The 18,420-nt window shown below is 32.6% G+C and overlaps 1 protein-coding gene across 4 annotated transcripts in view; it reads left to right on the forward strand.

Moving 5' to 3' along the window:
* The window catches only part of LOC143067931 (1-phosphatidylinositol 4,5-bisphosphate phosphodiesterase beta-4-like), a 108,232-nt gene that overhangs the window by 1,212 nt on the left and 88,600 nt on the right, over positions 1-18,420 (forward strand). For 3 of the 4 annotated variants that reach the window (XM_076241557.1, XM_076241559.1, XM_076241560.1), the window contains exons 2-3: positions 8,549-8,659; positions 15,588-15,668. In XM_076241557.1, coding sequence (XP_076097672.1) covers positions 8,576-8,659; positions 15,588-15,668 — 165 coding nt within the window. In that variant the 5' untranslated portion in view covers positions 8,549-8,575. Of the gene's footprint in view, positions 1-3,667; positions 3,778-8,548; positions 8,660-15,587; positions 15,669-18,420 lie in introns of all 4 variants that reach the window. The other variant, XM_076241558.1, reaches the window with a different exon arrangement.

Genomic DNA, 18,420 nt, shown 5'->3' on the forward strand with positions numbered 1-18,420 from the left:
TTGGGAAAAGCATGAAACAGACATCTTCTTTTTAGTTTTCAAGGCTTTTTTAAGATACGGTCATTTTAACATAATTCATTTTCTTTTTTACCTAACCTTTTGCCTTGAACAGCAACACATTTTCTTTAATACCTGCTCAATTAATCAAGGCTAATTAGTTGTCGGACAGCTGAAATTTACCTGTTCAGACGACAGATAAACTATTTTGAACAGGACATTTATTTTCTTTCATTCCACCCGTTTGCATCTAGTTTATTTAGTAAAATAGATTAAAATTATCAGAAATACGTTTATAAATATGATTTGATGAAAAATTTAAAAAGGTGAAACTGAAAAATCGTCAGAACCACCTTGTTTGAACTAGTACATTTTATACTCATTTGGGCAGGTGGAAAAATTGAATTATATGCATCCTAATTTCTTCCAAAATGCTTAAATTAATATCATTGATACCTAAATCTAACATTTATTTTAAATATTTTGAAGAAATAACATGGAAAGAGTACCTTGTAAACTTACACAAAGTTTACATATTCGTTTCTGGTCCATGTTTTACCAATGTCAAGTCTACATTAGTTATTATGAAAATCTGCTTTTAAAAACAAAATTTAACATGTTTAAGTTTTTGACAACGTTATTTTGCACAAATAAAGAGAGCTTGAGGCAGATATTAGTACACTCATGTTGCACACTTCAAATGATGCACTGCCAATTGAACAGTTTACGTCAGAACATTAAATTTATGTCAAAGTAAAGTTTAATATAGATTTTATATATGTTAATTATTGGGATGGCCAACTGATTACCATAATTGCCTTTTGCTTATTTGGTCTTAAGGGATTAAAATCAGGATAAAATATAAAATGTCCGACTGGCTAAAAAAAAAAAATTGGAAGCCCTGGTATGATGACTGCCATTTCATGTCACTTTTGAATTTTGCCACTAAATGATAGAATTAACATTTCTTCAAAATACTAATGTTGTAAATTGTTTTTATGAAGCATTTGTAAAAATCGGTTTACATGAAAAATTTTGACATACATGTACAAGCCTGAAAGTTGGTGTTTCATAAAATGACCTTCAACTTCTATGGGTTTTGATCAGGCCTCTTCTTTGGAAAAGTTTACTGCCCAATATTTTTTTTACTGGCAAAATTATGAACACTGAAAAATTAATGGCAAATTATGAACACAGAAAAAATTAACAATGATTAGTGTCAAATCATGATCATTAAAAAATTAGTTACAGGTCCAGTTTGATTTATGATGATTTCCACTTTAACTGTGTTAACAATGGTTAAGGTGATATGGTTCTTTTTTTTTTTGGAAACTGACAATTTATGTCAATTCCTTACAATTTCTTATGAACACTTGATCAATGTTATTAACATTTTATTATGTTGTTATTGGTGTAAAAAGGAGGTCAAATTGAATATTGGTGTTGAATTGAACAGAAGCAAATTCTCCTAAAATTTCAATATTGTCGTTACTGATGACATATTGGTGGTCAAGTTTGATATTGAAATTTCCCTTGTTTCCCATGGTTAGGGTCCTTGACAGACTGGACAACCAAAGTTTCTAAATTTGTTATTGGCCCTGGATACTTGTAGATAAAATATATGCAAGGTGGGGGACATTGCATTGGAACTCTGTTTATTATTTTTCTTCCAAACAGTATTTTTAGAAGTACATATACATGTACATGTATTTTCACAATAAACCTTGTTCAATTTTTATAAGACCTCAAAAATATTTTTGGGTTCGTATAATAATGCTATGATGTCGTTGTCTTCTGCGTTATCTTTGTCAGAAGACACATTACAATGTAGGTTTCGGGACAATAACTTTAGTTCAAGTGAATAGACCTCTATGAAATTTTGCAAGAAGGTTCAATACCACAAAAGGAAGGTTGGGATTTTGAGGGTTATGGTACAAACAGTTTAGGAATAAGGGGCCATAAAGGGACCAAAAACAAGTATTTCTATACAACCGCAAAAACATTTTGGGTTCGTATAATGCTACATGTATGGTGTTGTCGTCGTCCGAAGACATATGTATTCCGGACAATAACTTAAGTTTAAGTGAATGGATCTCTATGAATTTTTTTTAGAAGATTCCAAATCTCAAAAGAAAGGTTGGGATTGATTTTGGGGATGATGGTCATTAGGAATTATTAGGGGCTCAAAAGAAGCATTTTTTTTAGTTTCAAACTAAATTTAAGAACCAAGACCCTTTAAAAGATATTTAACCCACATAATGAATTTTGTACATCACAGTGTAAGACATACATTGTATATAGCAAAATATGTTTTGGAGTACATGTACATAGCTAGTGAGTCCAGGGGGGATACAGCCAGTTTTAAAAGGGGGATTCCCAACCTAGGATAAAGGGGTGGGTTCCAAGCATATGTTTCCTTTCAAATGCATTGATCATATAAGAACGGGGAATTCCAACCCCAGGAATCCCCTCACCTGGAACCGCCATTGGATTCCTTGGCTCATATTTAAATATTAATGACAAGATTTTATAATGACACTTTTTTAGGAGGTTTTGCAGTTTGCTTACATGTAAGAAGTTGGAAACCCTAAAGCAAATATGTAATATACAAAAAATGTACAATCCAAAAATATTTTTTTTTTTATTTCTGTGTGACTAAGTCTTTTGAACATCTTAAGCCAGCTATTTTATAGATTGATGATAATTATTGATTTTGAAACTCAAGGGGTTAACAGTTGACCTTATTAAGCCTTCTCTTTTGTCCAAAACACTGTAAAATTGATGGCTGTCATTTACAGTGCGAATATTGACAATAGTAAAAGTCTTTATATTAAACATGCTGAATTGTATTGAATGGGGGAAATACAGAGGCATAGAAGTAGAATGAAAATCGTGTTTAGGGGTAGTGACAAACAAAATCAAAATTATACAAATGTACATGTATTATACTAATCATGCTAATAGACCAAAAGTCTAGAATTAGTCAGTCAGTGTCCTCCTAAGTTTCATCTTTTATTTTCAGTAATTTTTTCTTGTTGCCAAAACTGTTAATACAAATTTAAACCATTTCTAATTTGAAAATTGAGTTCTTGCTGGTCTAGCTAGTGTTGTTCTCTTGAAAATGAATAGATTCCTCACCTAAAATCAGCATGAAATTTATATCTAAAATGTAGCCGCAACTTGCGGTAAAGGATTTTTGCGGTTAAGGATTCTTTTTCAAACGTGACAACATTGAACCTTCTCGTTCAATTAATTCTGCCCCATTCTATCATTAAACAATGTGAAGGGTATATACATAGGACATGTATTCAGAATTTCTCAGCAAATTGTATTTTGTACCTTTTAATATGGAGGTGAAGACAGATGGTCCTAAATCATATACCTTAATCTTTAATTGTCTCTTATTAAGTTCTGAAGTGTATTACACATGCCTCACAGTATACATAGTATAGATAATTCCCATAAATTATAACAACACTTGCAAGTTGTAGAAAAACAATTATATCTTTGTATATAAATACTTGTAAAACACTTGAAGTGTGATATAAACCTTTTATTCTTTCTTATACAAGTTATATGGGACACCACAGGACACCACCAGAGTGACCTCTAATGTTTAATATTAAGATTATTGAAGGATAGTGTCAGATGTGAATGTTATTACTTTTAGATTGTTTGAGGATAGTATCAGATGAGGTGAATGATAGTTGTTGGATATATTGTTATTTCCAGTGAGATAAATTGGTAGCATCCTAGCCTGATTATCTAAGCAGTGATTAAGTAAGTGATTGACTTCCAAGATGAGATTTTCATTATACAATTATTCTGTATTGATGTGATGATTAACATGATTACTCGTTATGAAAGTTTAAGCATGCTTTGATTAGCTTTTTCTGTTGGTACCAATACAGTATAAATTTAGAAAATTCCTAGGTTATTTACGTAACATGGTGATCTGTATTGAATATTTTTCCATCTGTTGGTAATAAGACGGCTTTACTTATCCCTTATCATATATACTATATAGTTACATACCAAAAATAAAGTGCATGTTGTCATAGATTTCTATTCGATATATTTGTATACTAACTGAAAGTTGCTAAATCTGTATTAAAGTGAAATATAAATAGGCCAATGTCAATAAACCTACTTTACATTTAAACTTAGATATCAATGCAACCAGAATTAAATTTTGTTGTTAGGCAAAGGATAATTTTTAAAAGATTAGTTTTGGTTATTTTTTTGGCACACCTCAAAGTGAAAATAATTAATAAATACAGAAATTGAAATGTCTTACTACTCAGAATTGAAGGTCAGTAGTCACAAGGTATTCATTAGAAACAGAAGGAAACTTCATTACAATGTTGAAATAATAACATGCTGAAATAAATCACATGTTGCTAATATATTTGATAATCAAATAAGAAAAATGTCATTTTTGGAGCATTTTAAGAAAAAGTATTTTTTTATTGGTAGAAAGATGGACAACCAAAATTTAAGAAAAAAGTTTTTTTTTTATCTTAAATAAGTGCTTGAAACACTTCTAATTTTTGTCATTTTAAATTTCAGACATTGTCAGATATAGAAAACTATGAAAATGATCAAACTGCTATCTTTAATTAATGTTGTGTTACTAATTACATAACGCTGTTATTTTCCGTTCATTTACCTTTTTACCCATTTACATAACAGTTTAGTACCATACATTTATATATAGGTGTTTTCCATTGACCCCATATAACAGTGTAGGACCACAATAGTCATAGTAGTTGACCATTTACCTACAATATAGATGTGTAGTCATTGTGGTTTTACTACAAATTACCTATATATCAGGGGGGTGTTATTGTGCATTAATATGCACATTACCCTAGGCCTTTAGGAATAGTGGTTTACCATGTACAAATGTCCCTACTGTCCCTACAGTGTAGGCCTGTAGTCATAGTGGTCTGCAATTTACCTACATTGTAGGCCTGTAGTCATAGTGGTCTGTTATTTACCTACATTGTAGGCCTGTAGTCATAGTGGTCTGTTATTTAATTACAATGTAGGCCTGTAGTCATAGTAGTCTGTTATTTACCTACATTGTAGGCCTGTAGTCATAGTGGTCTGCAATTTACCTACATTGTAGGCCTGTAGTCATAGTGGTCTGTTATTTAATTACAATGTAGGCCTGTAGTCATAGTTGTCTGTTATTTATCTACATTGTAGGCCTGTAGTCATGGTGGTCTGTTATTTAATTACATTGTAGGCCTGTAGTCATAGTTGTCTGTTATGTACCTACATTGTAGGCCTGTAGTCATAGTGGTCTGTTATTTAATTACATTGTAGGCCTGTAGTCATAGTGGTCTGTTATTTACCTACATTGTAGGCCTGTAGTCATAGTGGTCTGTTATGTACCTACATTGTAGGCCTGTAGTCATAGTGGTCTGTTATTTACCTACATTGTAGGCCTGTAGTCATAGTGGTCTGTTATTTTACCTACATTGTAGGCCTGTAGTCATAGTGGTCTGTTATTTACCTACATTGTAGGCCTGTAGTCATAGTGGTTTGTTATTTACCTACATTGTAGGCCTGTAGTCATAGTGGTCTGTTATTTAATTACATTGTAGGCCTGTACTCATAGTGGTCTGCTATTTACCTACCTTGTAGGCCTGTAGTCATAGTGGTCTGTTATTTACCTACATTGTAGGCCTGTAGTCATAGTGGTCTGTTATTCACCTACATTGTAGGCCTGTAGTCATAGTGGTCTGTTATTTAATTACATTGTAGGCCTGTACTCATAGTGGTCTGTTATTTAATTACAATTTAGGCATGTAGTCATAGTGGTCTGCAATTTAAATGTACCTAGAGTGTAGGCCTCACCCTGTAGTCATAGTGATTCACTTTTTACCTAGAGTGTAGGCCTCACCCTGTAGTCATAGTGGTTCACTTTTTTCCTACAGTGTAGACCTCACCCTGTAGTTATATTTTTTCACTTTTTACCTACAGTGTAGGCCTCCCCCTGTAGTCATAGTGGTTCACTTTTTACCTACAGTGTAGGCCTCTAGTCATGTTGGTTTACTCTTTACACACAGTGAGGGCCCCCTAGTCATAGTGGTCTGCAATTTACCTACAGTGTAGGCCTCTAGTCATTGTGTTTTACTATTTACCTGCAGTGTAGGCCTCTAGTCATTGTGTTTTGCTATTTACCTGCAGTGTAGGCCTCTAGTCATTGTGTTTTGCTATTTACCTGCAGTGTAGGCCTCTAGTCATAGTGTTTTACTCTTTACCTACAGTGTAGACCTGCAGTCATAGTTGTTTACTTTTTACCTACAGTGTTGGCCTCTAGTCATAGTGGTCTGCAATTTACCCTCAGTGTAGACCGGCAGTCATAGTAGTTTACTTTTTACCTACAGTTTAGGCCTCTAGTCATACATTGTCATAGTAGTTTACTTTTTACCTACAGTGTAGCTTTGTAGTTTTAGTGGTTTACAATTTACCTACAGTGTAAGCCTGTAATCAAGGTGGTTTACTTTTTACCTGAAGTGTAGGCCTGTAGTCATATGCAGTGGTTTACTATTTACCCACAGTGTGTACTTGTCTCTAGTATGAGAATGAAATTAAAGAACACAGACAAACGACAGGCCTGATTGGCAGTGATTGCTTCCTTTTGGATTACTGGATTTAAGCTTGATTTTTGATCTGATTGTGGAAAGAGTAGTTTAACTTAAGACATTAAACAACAGATATATTTAATTAAGTAGAAAGGTTTTTTCTTCTAGTTTGTTTTTCCATCTGGAATCAAGAATCAACCATTACTTGAAGTGTTTTGATCTCTTGTTTTAGCTAAACACTTATCATATCTTCAAATGTAAATTCCTGCCAGGTATTGTAATTTCTTCGAATATCACAAAACAGTGAATTTAAAAATTCTATAGTTATTAATTAAATAATGCATATTATTGTATAGCAATATAATATTCCCCACAAAAAGTAACCAAAAGTTAGCGTGCAATAAATTCTAATATTGCACTAGTGCAATAAATCTTCAAAATTCATGACGTCATCAACGACAAAATCTTAGTTTAAACAAATTTTGACTTTCAAATATAATATTGCTATACAATAAAAGGGTTATTGCATGAATATTGGGGAATATTGTCCCTCGTAGAAACAAATATTACACTCGCAAGCTCGTGCAATATAAAGTTCTACTGGGGACAATATTCCCCAATATTCATGCAATAACCCTATAGTATTCTAACATAAAAAAAAGAAAAGATGTGGGTTATTACTTTCAATGACATAAAAAACGTAAGACATGATCATCATACCATTCTGTAATAACAATGTGATGTAAAGCTTTTTTTACTGGTAACACTTTGTGAATAAATGTTGGGACTATTTTACTAGTATAATAGTTCCAGCTAAACATGCTAAATGTATATGCATTTGATTCACATTTTGTTTGTCTTTTAATCCAACTGGACATTTTGTTATTCTCGTAATCTTTGGACCAACAATATTTTGGACTAGGAGACATTCTGATTTTTGGGCTAGCTATCATTTGGACCATTTGACTTTCTTTTTGATTGATCACAGTTGTTTCTCACTGTCACAATTGACTGATAATCCTGTCATAAAGGAAAATTAACCTTTGTGGAGTTGATTGTGTTAGAAATGGCATTTTATTACATCATGAATATACAAAGCAAACTTAGACAGCTAACTGAAGAAAAACATATTAACCAAATTCAATATCGATTAACTTATGTCAGCAAAATTTACTCATTAAAGCTGTTATTTACTCTGGAATTGTAGCATAGATATTGAAAAATTTGATAATAAAGTTTTAGAATAATCAAATGCAAATTTCCTTAAATGATTAGCCTAATAATGCAACTTGGGAATTTTATTCTAAAAAATTAGCATCAGAAATTCAATAACAATCATGATATATTAATTTCAAATCATTATAAAAGAAAAAATGATGGCTTTATTTAGATGATTTGATTTCTAATGAAACTTTGGAAGTTATGAATGATGTTTTATAAATTGATCTGTTACTCGCTGAGCAGATGTTGATCACTAAGCATTGACGTCACATAGCGTCAAATATCGAATTTCCTATCAAACCCTAGTCAGCTGTCATCAGGAATTCTTACTAGGACATTGTAAGATTTATATATACTCTATAAACTATGATTACTTGCATGGGAATATTAAAAGAAAATTTATCAAAATTTGCCATAGATTTGTCTTCAAGTGAAAGTACAGGAGGTGTATTTTTAGTTGTAAAATTTCAAGATATTGTATTATGTTAACAGATAGTTAAGAGTTTATGAGTTTATTGTGTCAGTTTGAAAGTGCAATTGGCAAAGAGTTGAAAACTGATGTTCTAAAATACAGATAAGTTTTTTTGAAAACAGGTTATATAAGAATTGACTTCCAATTAAAAAAAAACAATGTACATGGTGAATTTATGTTTTATTTACTATAGTTTGAACAACAAATTTATTTAGAAAGTTCTTTGTGTTTTCAGTATGTAGAATTTTGTTGATCATTTCAGATGTGATGTTATCTGTGGGAGGTCTTGATGGCCAAGCAATTTGAGTTCCAGTGGCAGATTCCAGTGCCAGAATATTTACAAAATGGTGCTACATTTGATCGCTGGGATGAGGTATGATTCAAGAAACAATTAAAATAATCATCTTTATATGAAAAAAAAAAATCAATATTGAATGCAATTAAATTTCAACATTACAGAAAGACCGAGTACAATCTGGCTTCACTCATCTACTCTACAGAAAGTCTTGTTTACCTCTTTAATATTTTATGCACTTTGACTTCTTGGGTTCCTATGACTAGTAATAAATAGGGGTTACAGCAACATGGTATATATGTTACAGTGAATTTGTATAATCAGGGATTATGTAGAATCCCTGATTTTTCAGGGAATATGTAGAATCACTGAAATCACTAGTAATTATATATAATCCCTGAAAATTACCAGTGATTTTACATAATCACTGAACACTTTAATAATTTTCTACATATTCCCTAATATGATTTTAGGGATTTTCAATTAATTAAGGATCCTTTGTTTGTTAAAAAATAAATAGTATAGACAAATTAACATTTTTGTCGAGCCTTCGACTTTAGTCGAAAAAGCGAGACTAAGCGATCCTACATTCCGTCGTCGGCGTCCACAAATATTCACTCTGTGGTTAAAGTTTTTGAAATTTTAATAACTTTCTTAAACTATACTGAATTTCTACCAAACTTGGACAGAAGCTTGATTATGATCATAAGAAAGTATCCAGAAGTAAATTTTGTAAAAATAAAATTCCATTTTTTCCGTATTTTACTTATAAATGGACTTAGTTTTTCTGCGAGGAAACATTACATTCACTCTGTGGTTAAAGTTTTTAAAATTTTAATAACTTTCATAAACTATCCTTGATTTGTACCAAACTTGGACAGAAGCTTGTTTATGATCATAAGATAGTATCAAGAAGAAAATTTTGTAAAAATAAATTTACACTTTTCTGTATTTTACTTATAAATGGACTTAGTTTTTTTGCCAGAAACAAAACATTCACTCTGTGGTTTAAGTTTTTAAAATTTTTATAATGTTCTTAAACTATCCTGGATTTCTACCAAACTTAGACAAAAGCTTGTTTCTGATCATAAGATATTATTCAGAAGTAAATTTTGTAAAAAAAAAAATCACTTTTTCCGTATTTTACTTATAAATGGACTTAGTTTTTCTTCTAGTTAACATTACATACAGTCTGCAGTTAAAGTTTATAAAACATTTATTAGATTCATAAACTATCCTGGATTTTTTACCAAACTTGGAAGCTTCTTTCAATCAAAAGACAGTATCGAGAGGAATATTTTTATTGATGTTTTTCCTCATTTTTGTTGAGTCTGCGATTAACAGAAAAAGTAGGCGAGACACTGGGTTCCGTGGAACCCTTACGAATTTTTTTCTTTCGTATTTCTTGCCAGATGAAATAATTTTGCTTTTAAACACAGAGGATAATCTTAAAGATATAACCAACACAAGGTTTCGAGATAAAAATTAATAATAATCAACATTCCCTTTATAGCGATAACTGAAATACATGTTTTGTTTGTTGCTTAAAAGCCAGCGTCAAATGGATATTCATGTTCTATTTGTAAATCCACAGAGCTTGCTATTTGTGGTAAAGAAGATTATGGAATATCTGTTTTGTGGTGTAGGTACCAGTCTTGTATTACAACTGAAGTTTCCGGTGCATGTCAAACCATGGAGGGAAACAAAATAGTCCATTTTTTCCTGAATTTTTTTCTGAACTCAATTTTTTCTGTTTGATTATAGGTTCATGCTGAATTGAAACATATTTACAGACTTTAAAAAATCTTGCATCTTTTTGGGGATATCAATCCAGGAAAGTGGAAGGATATCATGTTTACTGGAAGTGGTGCAGCATTTTTATTTTTTTATTGCATGTAAGCCTATGGAGCAGTCAAGGTTGTTGTCTCTTTGCAACATACCTCATTTCCACTCTCAATTTTATTAACTTTAAGTTTTGTGCTTCTAGGATTTCAACTATAAATTTTGAATTTTTCGTCCAGGTTTATCAACCATCATGGCCACTTAGACTTAAAATAGAACATAAAGGTCAAACTGCAAGTTTTTGCTGATATCTTGACTCTATATGGAGTTATTGCTCCTGAGATAAAAGTTTTTACCTAGTTTCACAGTTTTTGACTGTTATCTCTAAAACTGTAGGAGCTATGTTGAAAGTGTGAACTGTTTAAACAAGGTGTGTATTTTCTTTGAAAATTTGATAAATCTAGCCACCTATTTCAGAGTTTTTACCCCTGAAATATCTATTTTGCTCTGCTCTGTTTTGCAATTTTTTGTGTTACTCAAAAACAAGAGGAGCTTATAAGCTAGGTTTAAAGAGTTCATTGCAAGTATTGACAGTAAAAGAAAAATAACTAGTATAGGTGTGCAATTTAAAGATCTTTATAAGCAGATTGGATTTTTTTTCACTAGGTGAAAGAAACAGGCTAAGGTGAAACTCTTAGGCTTGTTTCCATGTTCTGATCTATGAAATCTTGTTAGATATAAATGTGACAGAAGCTCGCAAGATGTGTCTCTAGTAAATAAATTGCAAGCTATACCTTTTATTTCAATTAAATACTAATCTTGGGTGAATAAAAATCTGACTGTGATAATCACTTTGTTGAAACTTAAGAAATTAGTTGAATAGATAAAATGTGCAGAAACCATGTAATTTTTATATTCAGACACTCCAAATAACCTGGTTCAAAATGAAGACCCAGTATCCCCCCAAAAGACTGTTACTTGGCCTGTAAAATTGATTATAGGAAGATGGTAGGAAGGTAGACTTGACAGCCTTCCTTTGAATGAGTTATACAGTTTTCAATATATTTTTACGTCTCCTTTATCAAATGTGACATTGAAAAATGGTGAAACTAATGACCACTTAACACTGCTTTAGTCTCTATTCCAGTTACATGATTATAAAACAGTTATACGAACAACAGACAATATCACAGTAATTAAAGTTATTTTGGTTTTGAAAAGGACTGCTGTAGGAATTGTGGTTGTTTTTCTTTTAATTATCACACATGGCCAGTCTAAGAATATGATCTTATATAATTGAAACCTGTTTTTACTACGTAAATGGTGCCTTTGTTTTCATGTTCTTACACTTTATTATATTGATTTTCTACACATTCCATATCTTTTGGGAATATTTCATCCAATATACAGCCAAATAAGTCAGATTATTCTAATTTTTCTTTCAAGGAATAGAAGACTGTATTACAAAATTAAGAAATATGTTCTATGCAGATTTAATTAGGGATAACAAGATAATGGTTTAACAAGGGAAATTTTTATAGATTCTACTTCCAGTGCTTTGTCAAAAGTGTGATAAAACTCCCTTTAATTGATGATGGAAGTTTTTAACAACCTTTTCTGGCTGAAGAGCCCTCCAACGTTGGCCCTTTAATTGTTTTATTTAGTTTCTTTAATAGCAGATAGTTGATTTATTTATTTTGAGCTGGGGTTAATGACTAAATATGTCATGTATATATTAGATACATCTTGAAGGTGTAAGCCTGAATGAGGGTGTATCTAATTTACACCCATATATGTTATTGTCAAAGCAGAATGATAGTTTGAATAATTTTGGAGGGCCTTGGGTCCTTATCCAAATAGGTCATATGTTATTTAAAAGCATTATAAATGCAGGTTTCCAATTTTCATTTAACGATAACTTGGTGTAAATAATGAAACATGATATTTTAAAGTGTCAATTGAATATATAATAATACTGCTCTCTTAAACATACATGTATCTTAAATGTGACATGTGAGAACATACTAAAGTTGAGGAGCTCTGATCATTATGAATGAGGAAGCACAATGCTAAAAATATATAGGTTAACATGATGCAAATTTTGCTGTATTTGTTTTCTTTGAGGAATAAAATTGAGAAAGGAAATGGGGAATGTGTCAAAGCGACAACAACCCAACCATAGAGCAGACAACAGCCGAAGGCCACCAATGGGTCTTCAATGTAGCGAGAAACTCCTGTACCCGTATGTGTCCCACAGCTGGCCCCTTAAAAAATATGTACAATGTATACTAGTACAGTGATAATGGAGTCAAATGGACGTCATACTAAACTCCAAATTATACACAAGAAACTAAAATTAAAAATCATACAAGACTAACAAAGGTCAGAGGCTCCTGACTTGGGACAGGTGTAAAACTGCGGCAGGGTTAAACATGTTTATGAGATCTCAACCCTCCCCCTATCCCTCTAGCCAATGTAGAAAAGTAAACGCATTACAATACACACATTAAAATTCAGTTCAAGAGAAGTCCGAGTCGGAAGTCAGAAGATGTGACAAAAGAAAATAAATAAAAGGATAATACATAAATAACAACAGACTACTAGCAGTTAACTGACATACCAGCTTCAGACCTCAAATAAACTGATTGAAAGATTATGTCTTCATCATATGAATATCAGGTACAATCTCCCGTTAGGGGTTTAGTATGTCTAATTAGAACATATTTTGAAAGCTATTGTGTAAAAGAGTTGCTGTAGAAAAAAAAAATCGTTAGTATGTCTAATTAGAACATATTTTGAAAGCTATTGTGTAAAAGAGTTACTGTAGAAAAAAAATTGTGCTATACTTTCATTTAGAAAGATTCAGGACTTAAATAACTCAGATAAAACAATGTTCAATCCAATCTGGTAATTATAATAGGGTATATAATCCTAATAGTTATCAAAAGTACCAGGATTATAATTTAGCACGCCAGATGCGCGTTTCGTCTACATAAGACTCATAAAACAGGCTTAGATTTTTTGAAACAAACAGCCATAAGCTGTAAGTTATAAAGAGAAAGCAAATGAAATTCATAAATAGAAGAAATATTTTAATGAACATGTAAAGTAGAACAAATTACTTTCCTCTTGTCATCCTCATCAGTAAAAGATCTGTTTTTTATTGTCATCTGTGCAATGAAATAATGGGCATCAGTCAGGCCTTGTTAGCGCTCTCTTCTGTAAAATATTTGCAAGATTTTTATGAAACTTATATAAAAGGTTCATATCAGCAATGTCCTTGACAAGTGAGAAATCAGTGTAGATTTTCTCTAACAATATAAATGTCCTATTATTAGCTCACCTGGCCCAAAGTTGGGGTATCTAGTTTTAAAAAATGTGACCTGTGACCTGGCCAACCAACCAAGATGGCCGCCATGGCTAAAAATAGAACATAGGGGTAAAATGTAGATTTTGGCTTATATCTCTGAAACCAAAGCATTTAGAGCAAATCTGACGTGGGGTAAAATTGTTTATCTGGTCAAGATCTATTTGCCCTGAAATTTTCAGATGAATTGGACAGCCTGTTGTTGGGTTGCTGCCCCAGAATTGGTAATTTTAAGGAAATTTTGCGGTTTTGATAATTATCTTGAATATTATTATAGATAGAGGTAAACTGTAAACAGTAATAATGTTCAGCAAAGTAAGATCTACAAAAAAGTCAACATGACCAAAATGGTCAGTTGACCCCTTAAGGAGTTATTGCCCTTTATAGTCAATTTTTGTCAATTTTTCATAAATTTTTATTATCTTGTACAAAATTCTTCTACCAAACTTGTCCACAATCATCATTAAGGTATGTAGTTTAAAAAATGTGTCCAATGACCCTGCCTGCGAACCAAGATGGCCGACATGGCTAAAAATAGTACATAGGGTAAAATGGAGTTTTTTGCTAAAATCTCAGAAACTAAAGCATTTAAAGCAAATCTGATGATGATTAATTTGTTCGTTACGACAAAGTCTCTCAGACCAATCAGGCAACCCATTGTTGGGTTGCTGCCCCAGAATTGGTAATTTTCAGAAAATTTTGCAGCTTTTGGTTATTATCTTGAATATTATTATAGATAGAGATAAACTGTAAACATCAATGATGTACTGCAAAGTAAGATCTACAAATAATTCAACATGATCAAATGGTCAATTAACCCCTTAAGGAGTTATTGCCCTTTATAGTCAATTTTTGTCAATTTTTCATAAATTTTTATTATCTTGTACAAAATTCTTCTACCAAACTTGTCCACAATCATCATTAAGGTATGTAGTTTAAAAAATGTGTCCAATGACCCTGCCTGCGAACCAAGATGGCCGACATGGCTAAAAATAGTACATAGGGTAAAATGCAGTTTTTTGCTAAAATCTCAGAAACTAAAGCATTTAAAGCAAATCTGATGATGATAAATTTGTTCGTTACGACAAAGTCTCTCAGACCAATCAGGCAACCCATTGTTGGGTTGCTGCCCCAGAATTGGTAATTTTCAGAAAATTTTGCAGCTTTTGGTTATTATCTTGAATATTATTATAGATAGAGATAAACTGTAAACATCAATGATGTACTGCAAAGTAAGATCTACAAATAATTCAACATGATCAAATGGTCAATTAACCCGTTAAGGATTTATTGCCCTTTATAGTCAATTTTTAACAATTTTCATAAATTTACTAAATTTTTATTGGTTTGTGATACACACATGGACCAAGGTGAACGACACAGGCTCTTTAGAGCCTCTAGTTCATGTACTGTTCAGTCATGTATTATTAAAATCATCACATTCATTCATATTTTGCCTGAATAAATATATTTATTTATTATATAAATTACAAATTATTCTCCCATTCTGATTTATCTATTTTTAAGGTTGATGAAAATGAAAGTAAATCTCATACCTTTTTATTGTTCATCTGAGAATTATAAAAAAAAATCAGCCATATCCATTGAGTATTGTCTAGATGGAGTTTAAATAATAAGTTATAATAGGCAGTACAAATAAACAATACAAAAAAATACTGTAGGCTAAAAAAAAAAGAATAGATAATGATAAACAAGCAAAATTTTGAAGAGAAAAGTGAGCTTTAATATAATTGAACACATAATTGAAGGCCCCCGTTATCCAGACCGTGTTAACTGATTTATTAACCATTTTTATAACAGTTCGTAATATTTTATTACTAAATTTTTTATTTACAGGAATCAGGTACATTGGAACCTAAATGCTTGGTTAAGGTAGATGAAAATGGATTTTTCATTTACTGGAAGAGTGAAGGCAGGGTAAGATTAAACATCAAAAGTTATTATATTGTATTTATCCTGATAAAGACCAAAATCTCCATACTGCTTCAATGATTTCTTTAGCGTGCAAATATGTTTGTGACAGAAAGGCACATCTTGAAAAGATCCTCCATTTAAACTGACAAAAATAGAGCAGACATTATCATAGGAACATCAAAATCATAAACTGAATAAAATGTCAAATAGAAAAAGCATGAAAAAAGAGCAATTCCCACAGCATAACCATCACACCAAAACTATTGAGTGTTGAGCCAAATAGACCCAACCTTGTGTTAACTCAGCTGCTCCACTAGTAACACTCACCTAATGATAGTGATACAGGACAGAAACCCAACCAAGGGTAAACTCAATTGCTTCACTAGCGACACCCACCTAATGATAGTGATACAGGACAGAAACCCAACCAAGGGTAAACTCAATTGCTCCACTAGTGACACCCACCTAATGATAGTGATACAGGACAGAAACCTAACCAAGGGTAAACTCAATTGCTCCACTAGTGAAACCCACCTAATGATAGGGATACAGGACAGAAACCCAACCAAGGGTAAACTCAATTGCTCCACTAGTGACACCTACCTAATGATAGTGATACAGGACAGAAACCCAACCAAGGGTAAACTCAATTGCTCCACTAGTGACACCCACCTAATGATAGTGATACAGGACAGAAACCCAACCAAGAGTAAACTCAATTGCTCCACTAGTGACACCCACCTAATGATAGTGATACAGGACAGAAACCTAACCAAGGGTGAACTCAATTGCTCCACTAGTTACACCTACCTAATGATAGTGATACAGGACAGAAACCCAACCAAGGGTGAACTCAATTGCTCCACTTGTAACACCCACCTAATGATAGTGATATAGGACAGAAACCCAACCAAGGGTAAACTCAATTGCTCCACTAGTGACACCCACCTAATAATAGTGATACAGGACAGAAAACCAACCAAGGGTAAACTCAATTGCTCCACTAGTGACACCCACCTAATGATAGTGATACAGGACAGAAACCAAAACAGGGGTGAACTCAATTGCTCCACTAGTGACACCCACCTAATGATAGTGATACAGGACAGAAACCAAAACAGGGGTAAACTCAATTGCTCCACTAATGACACCCACTTAATGATAGTGATACTGGACAGAAACCCAAACAGGGGTGAACTCAATTGCTCCACTTGTAACACCCACCTAATGATAGTGATATAGGACAGAAACCCAAACAGGGGTGAACTCAATTGCTCCATTAGTGACACCCAACTAATGATACTGATACAGGACAGAAACCCAAACACGGGTGAACTCATTTGTTCCATTAGCGACATCCACCTTATAATGATACTGATACATGATAGAGGACATAACAATTTTTCCTGTTGCTAATTTTATAAAAAAATATTCCATTGGAGGAAGTACTGGAAGACACCAGCTTCATCACGGGTCTGTTTCTGAACTTAAGTACCTACGTCTTTTTGTTGTACTCAGCTGCTTCTTACAAATAATTCTTACCATCAACTATATAGATTAGGTATTTCTTGATTCAAGATAGTCACATTGCATCTAATGAATGATGTCATTTAGTTATATTGTCTAAATGAAGCATTATGATAAAAAAAAAATTAATGTGTCCATAGGGTTTTGTATATAATTTGTAAATATGTACATTGACAGAGCAATCAAACAGGCTTCTGGCAAGTATTTAGAAAAGCAAAATAGCTAAATAAAAATGACACAAGATGAATGATAATGATAGATTGTGTAATGAGTGAGCATTGGATATCACTCATTTTCACTTAATATGAACTCAAGTTATTTAATTTCAATATAAATATAAACCAGCCTTTGAAATTAAAGGATGAGAGTTGATATCAAGCAATATCCAATTATCAGGTGTTGTTAGACCTTTTTCTCTTATGGTTAAAAATGATCCTGTCCTGTTGAAATATTTTTGATTTGTCAAGCTGCACAACAAATATACCTGCTCACTTGTCTTTGACATGGTACTGGTAATGTAGAGCTTGACATATAGTTTTGACTATGGCGCTGGAAATACAGACCTTGACATGTGTCATTCACATGTTTTGGTGATAGAGAGCTTAATATTTGACTTTGACATGGTTCTGGTGACATAGAGATTGATATGTGGCTTTGACATAAAACTGGTGATAAAGAGCTTTACATGTGGCTTTTTTATACGTCCGTCAAAATTTTGACAGGACGTATTATGGTATACAGATGTCCGGTGTTCGTCCGTCTGTCTGTCCATCTGTCCGTCTGTCTGTCCAGCGTAAACATGTCGCACCGTAACTTGAGAACGACTTATCCAAATTTCATGAAACTTAATATAGTTGTTTCTTATGATGGTCAAATGATCTGTATACTTTTTGGTGAAAATAAGATTTAAACTTTTTGAGTTACAGCACTTTGTAACTGAAACAGGGGTGTTTTTTTTTCACATGTCGCACCGTATCTCAAAAACGATTCTTGAATATTGCTTAAAACTTTACACACTTCTTAGTTATATAAATCTTAATATCTGTATACTTTTTGGTGTTGATTCAAAATTTCATTTTTGAGTTATTGAGTATTTTTGTCGAGCCTGCAACTTTTGTTGCAGAAAGCTCGACATAGGGATAGTGATCCGGCGGCTACGGCGGCTACGGCGGCGGTGTTAGCTAACTTCTTAAAAGGTTTATATTTTAGAAGGTGAAAGACCTGGATG

The sequence above is a fragment of the Mytilus galloprovincialis genome, chromosome 3 (assembly GCF_965363235.1).
Source record: "Mytilus galloprovincialis chromosome 3, xbMytGall1.hap1.1, whole genome shotgun sequence".
NCBI lineage: Eukaryota > Metazoa > Mollusca > Bivalvia > Mytilida > Mytilidae > Mytilus > Mytilus galloprovincialis.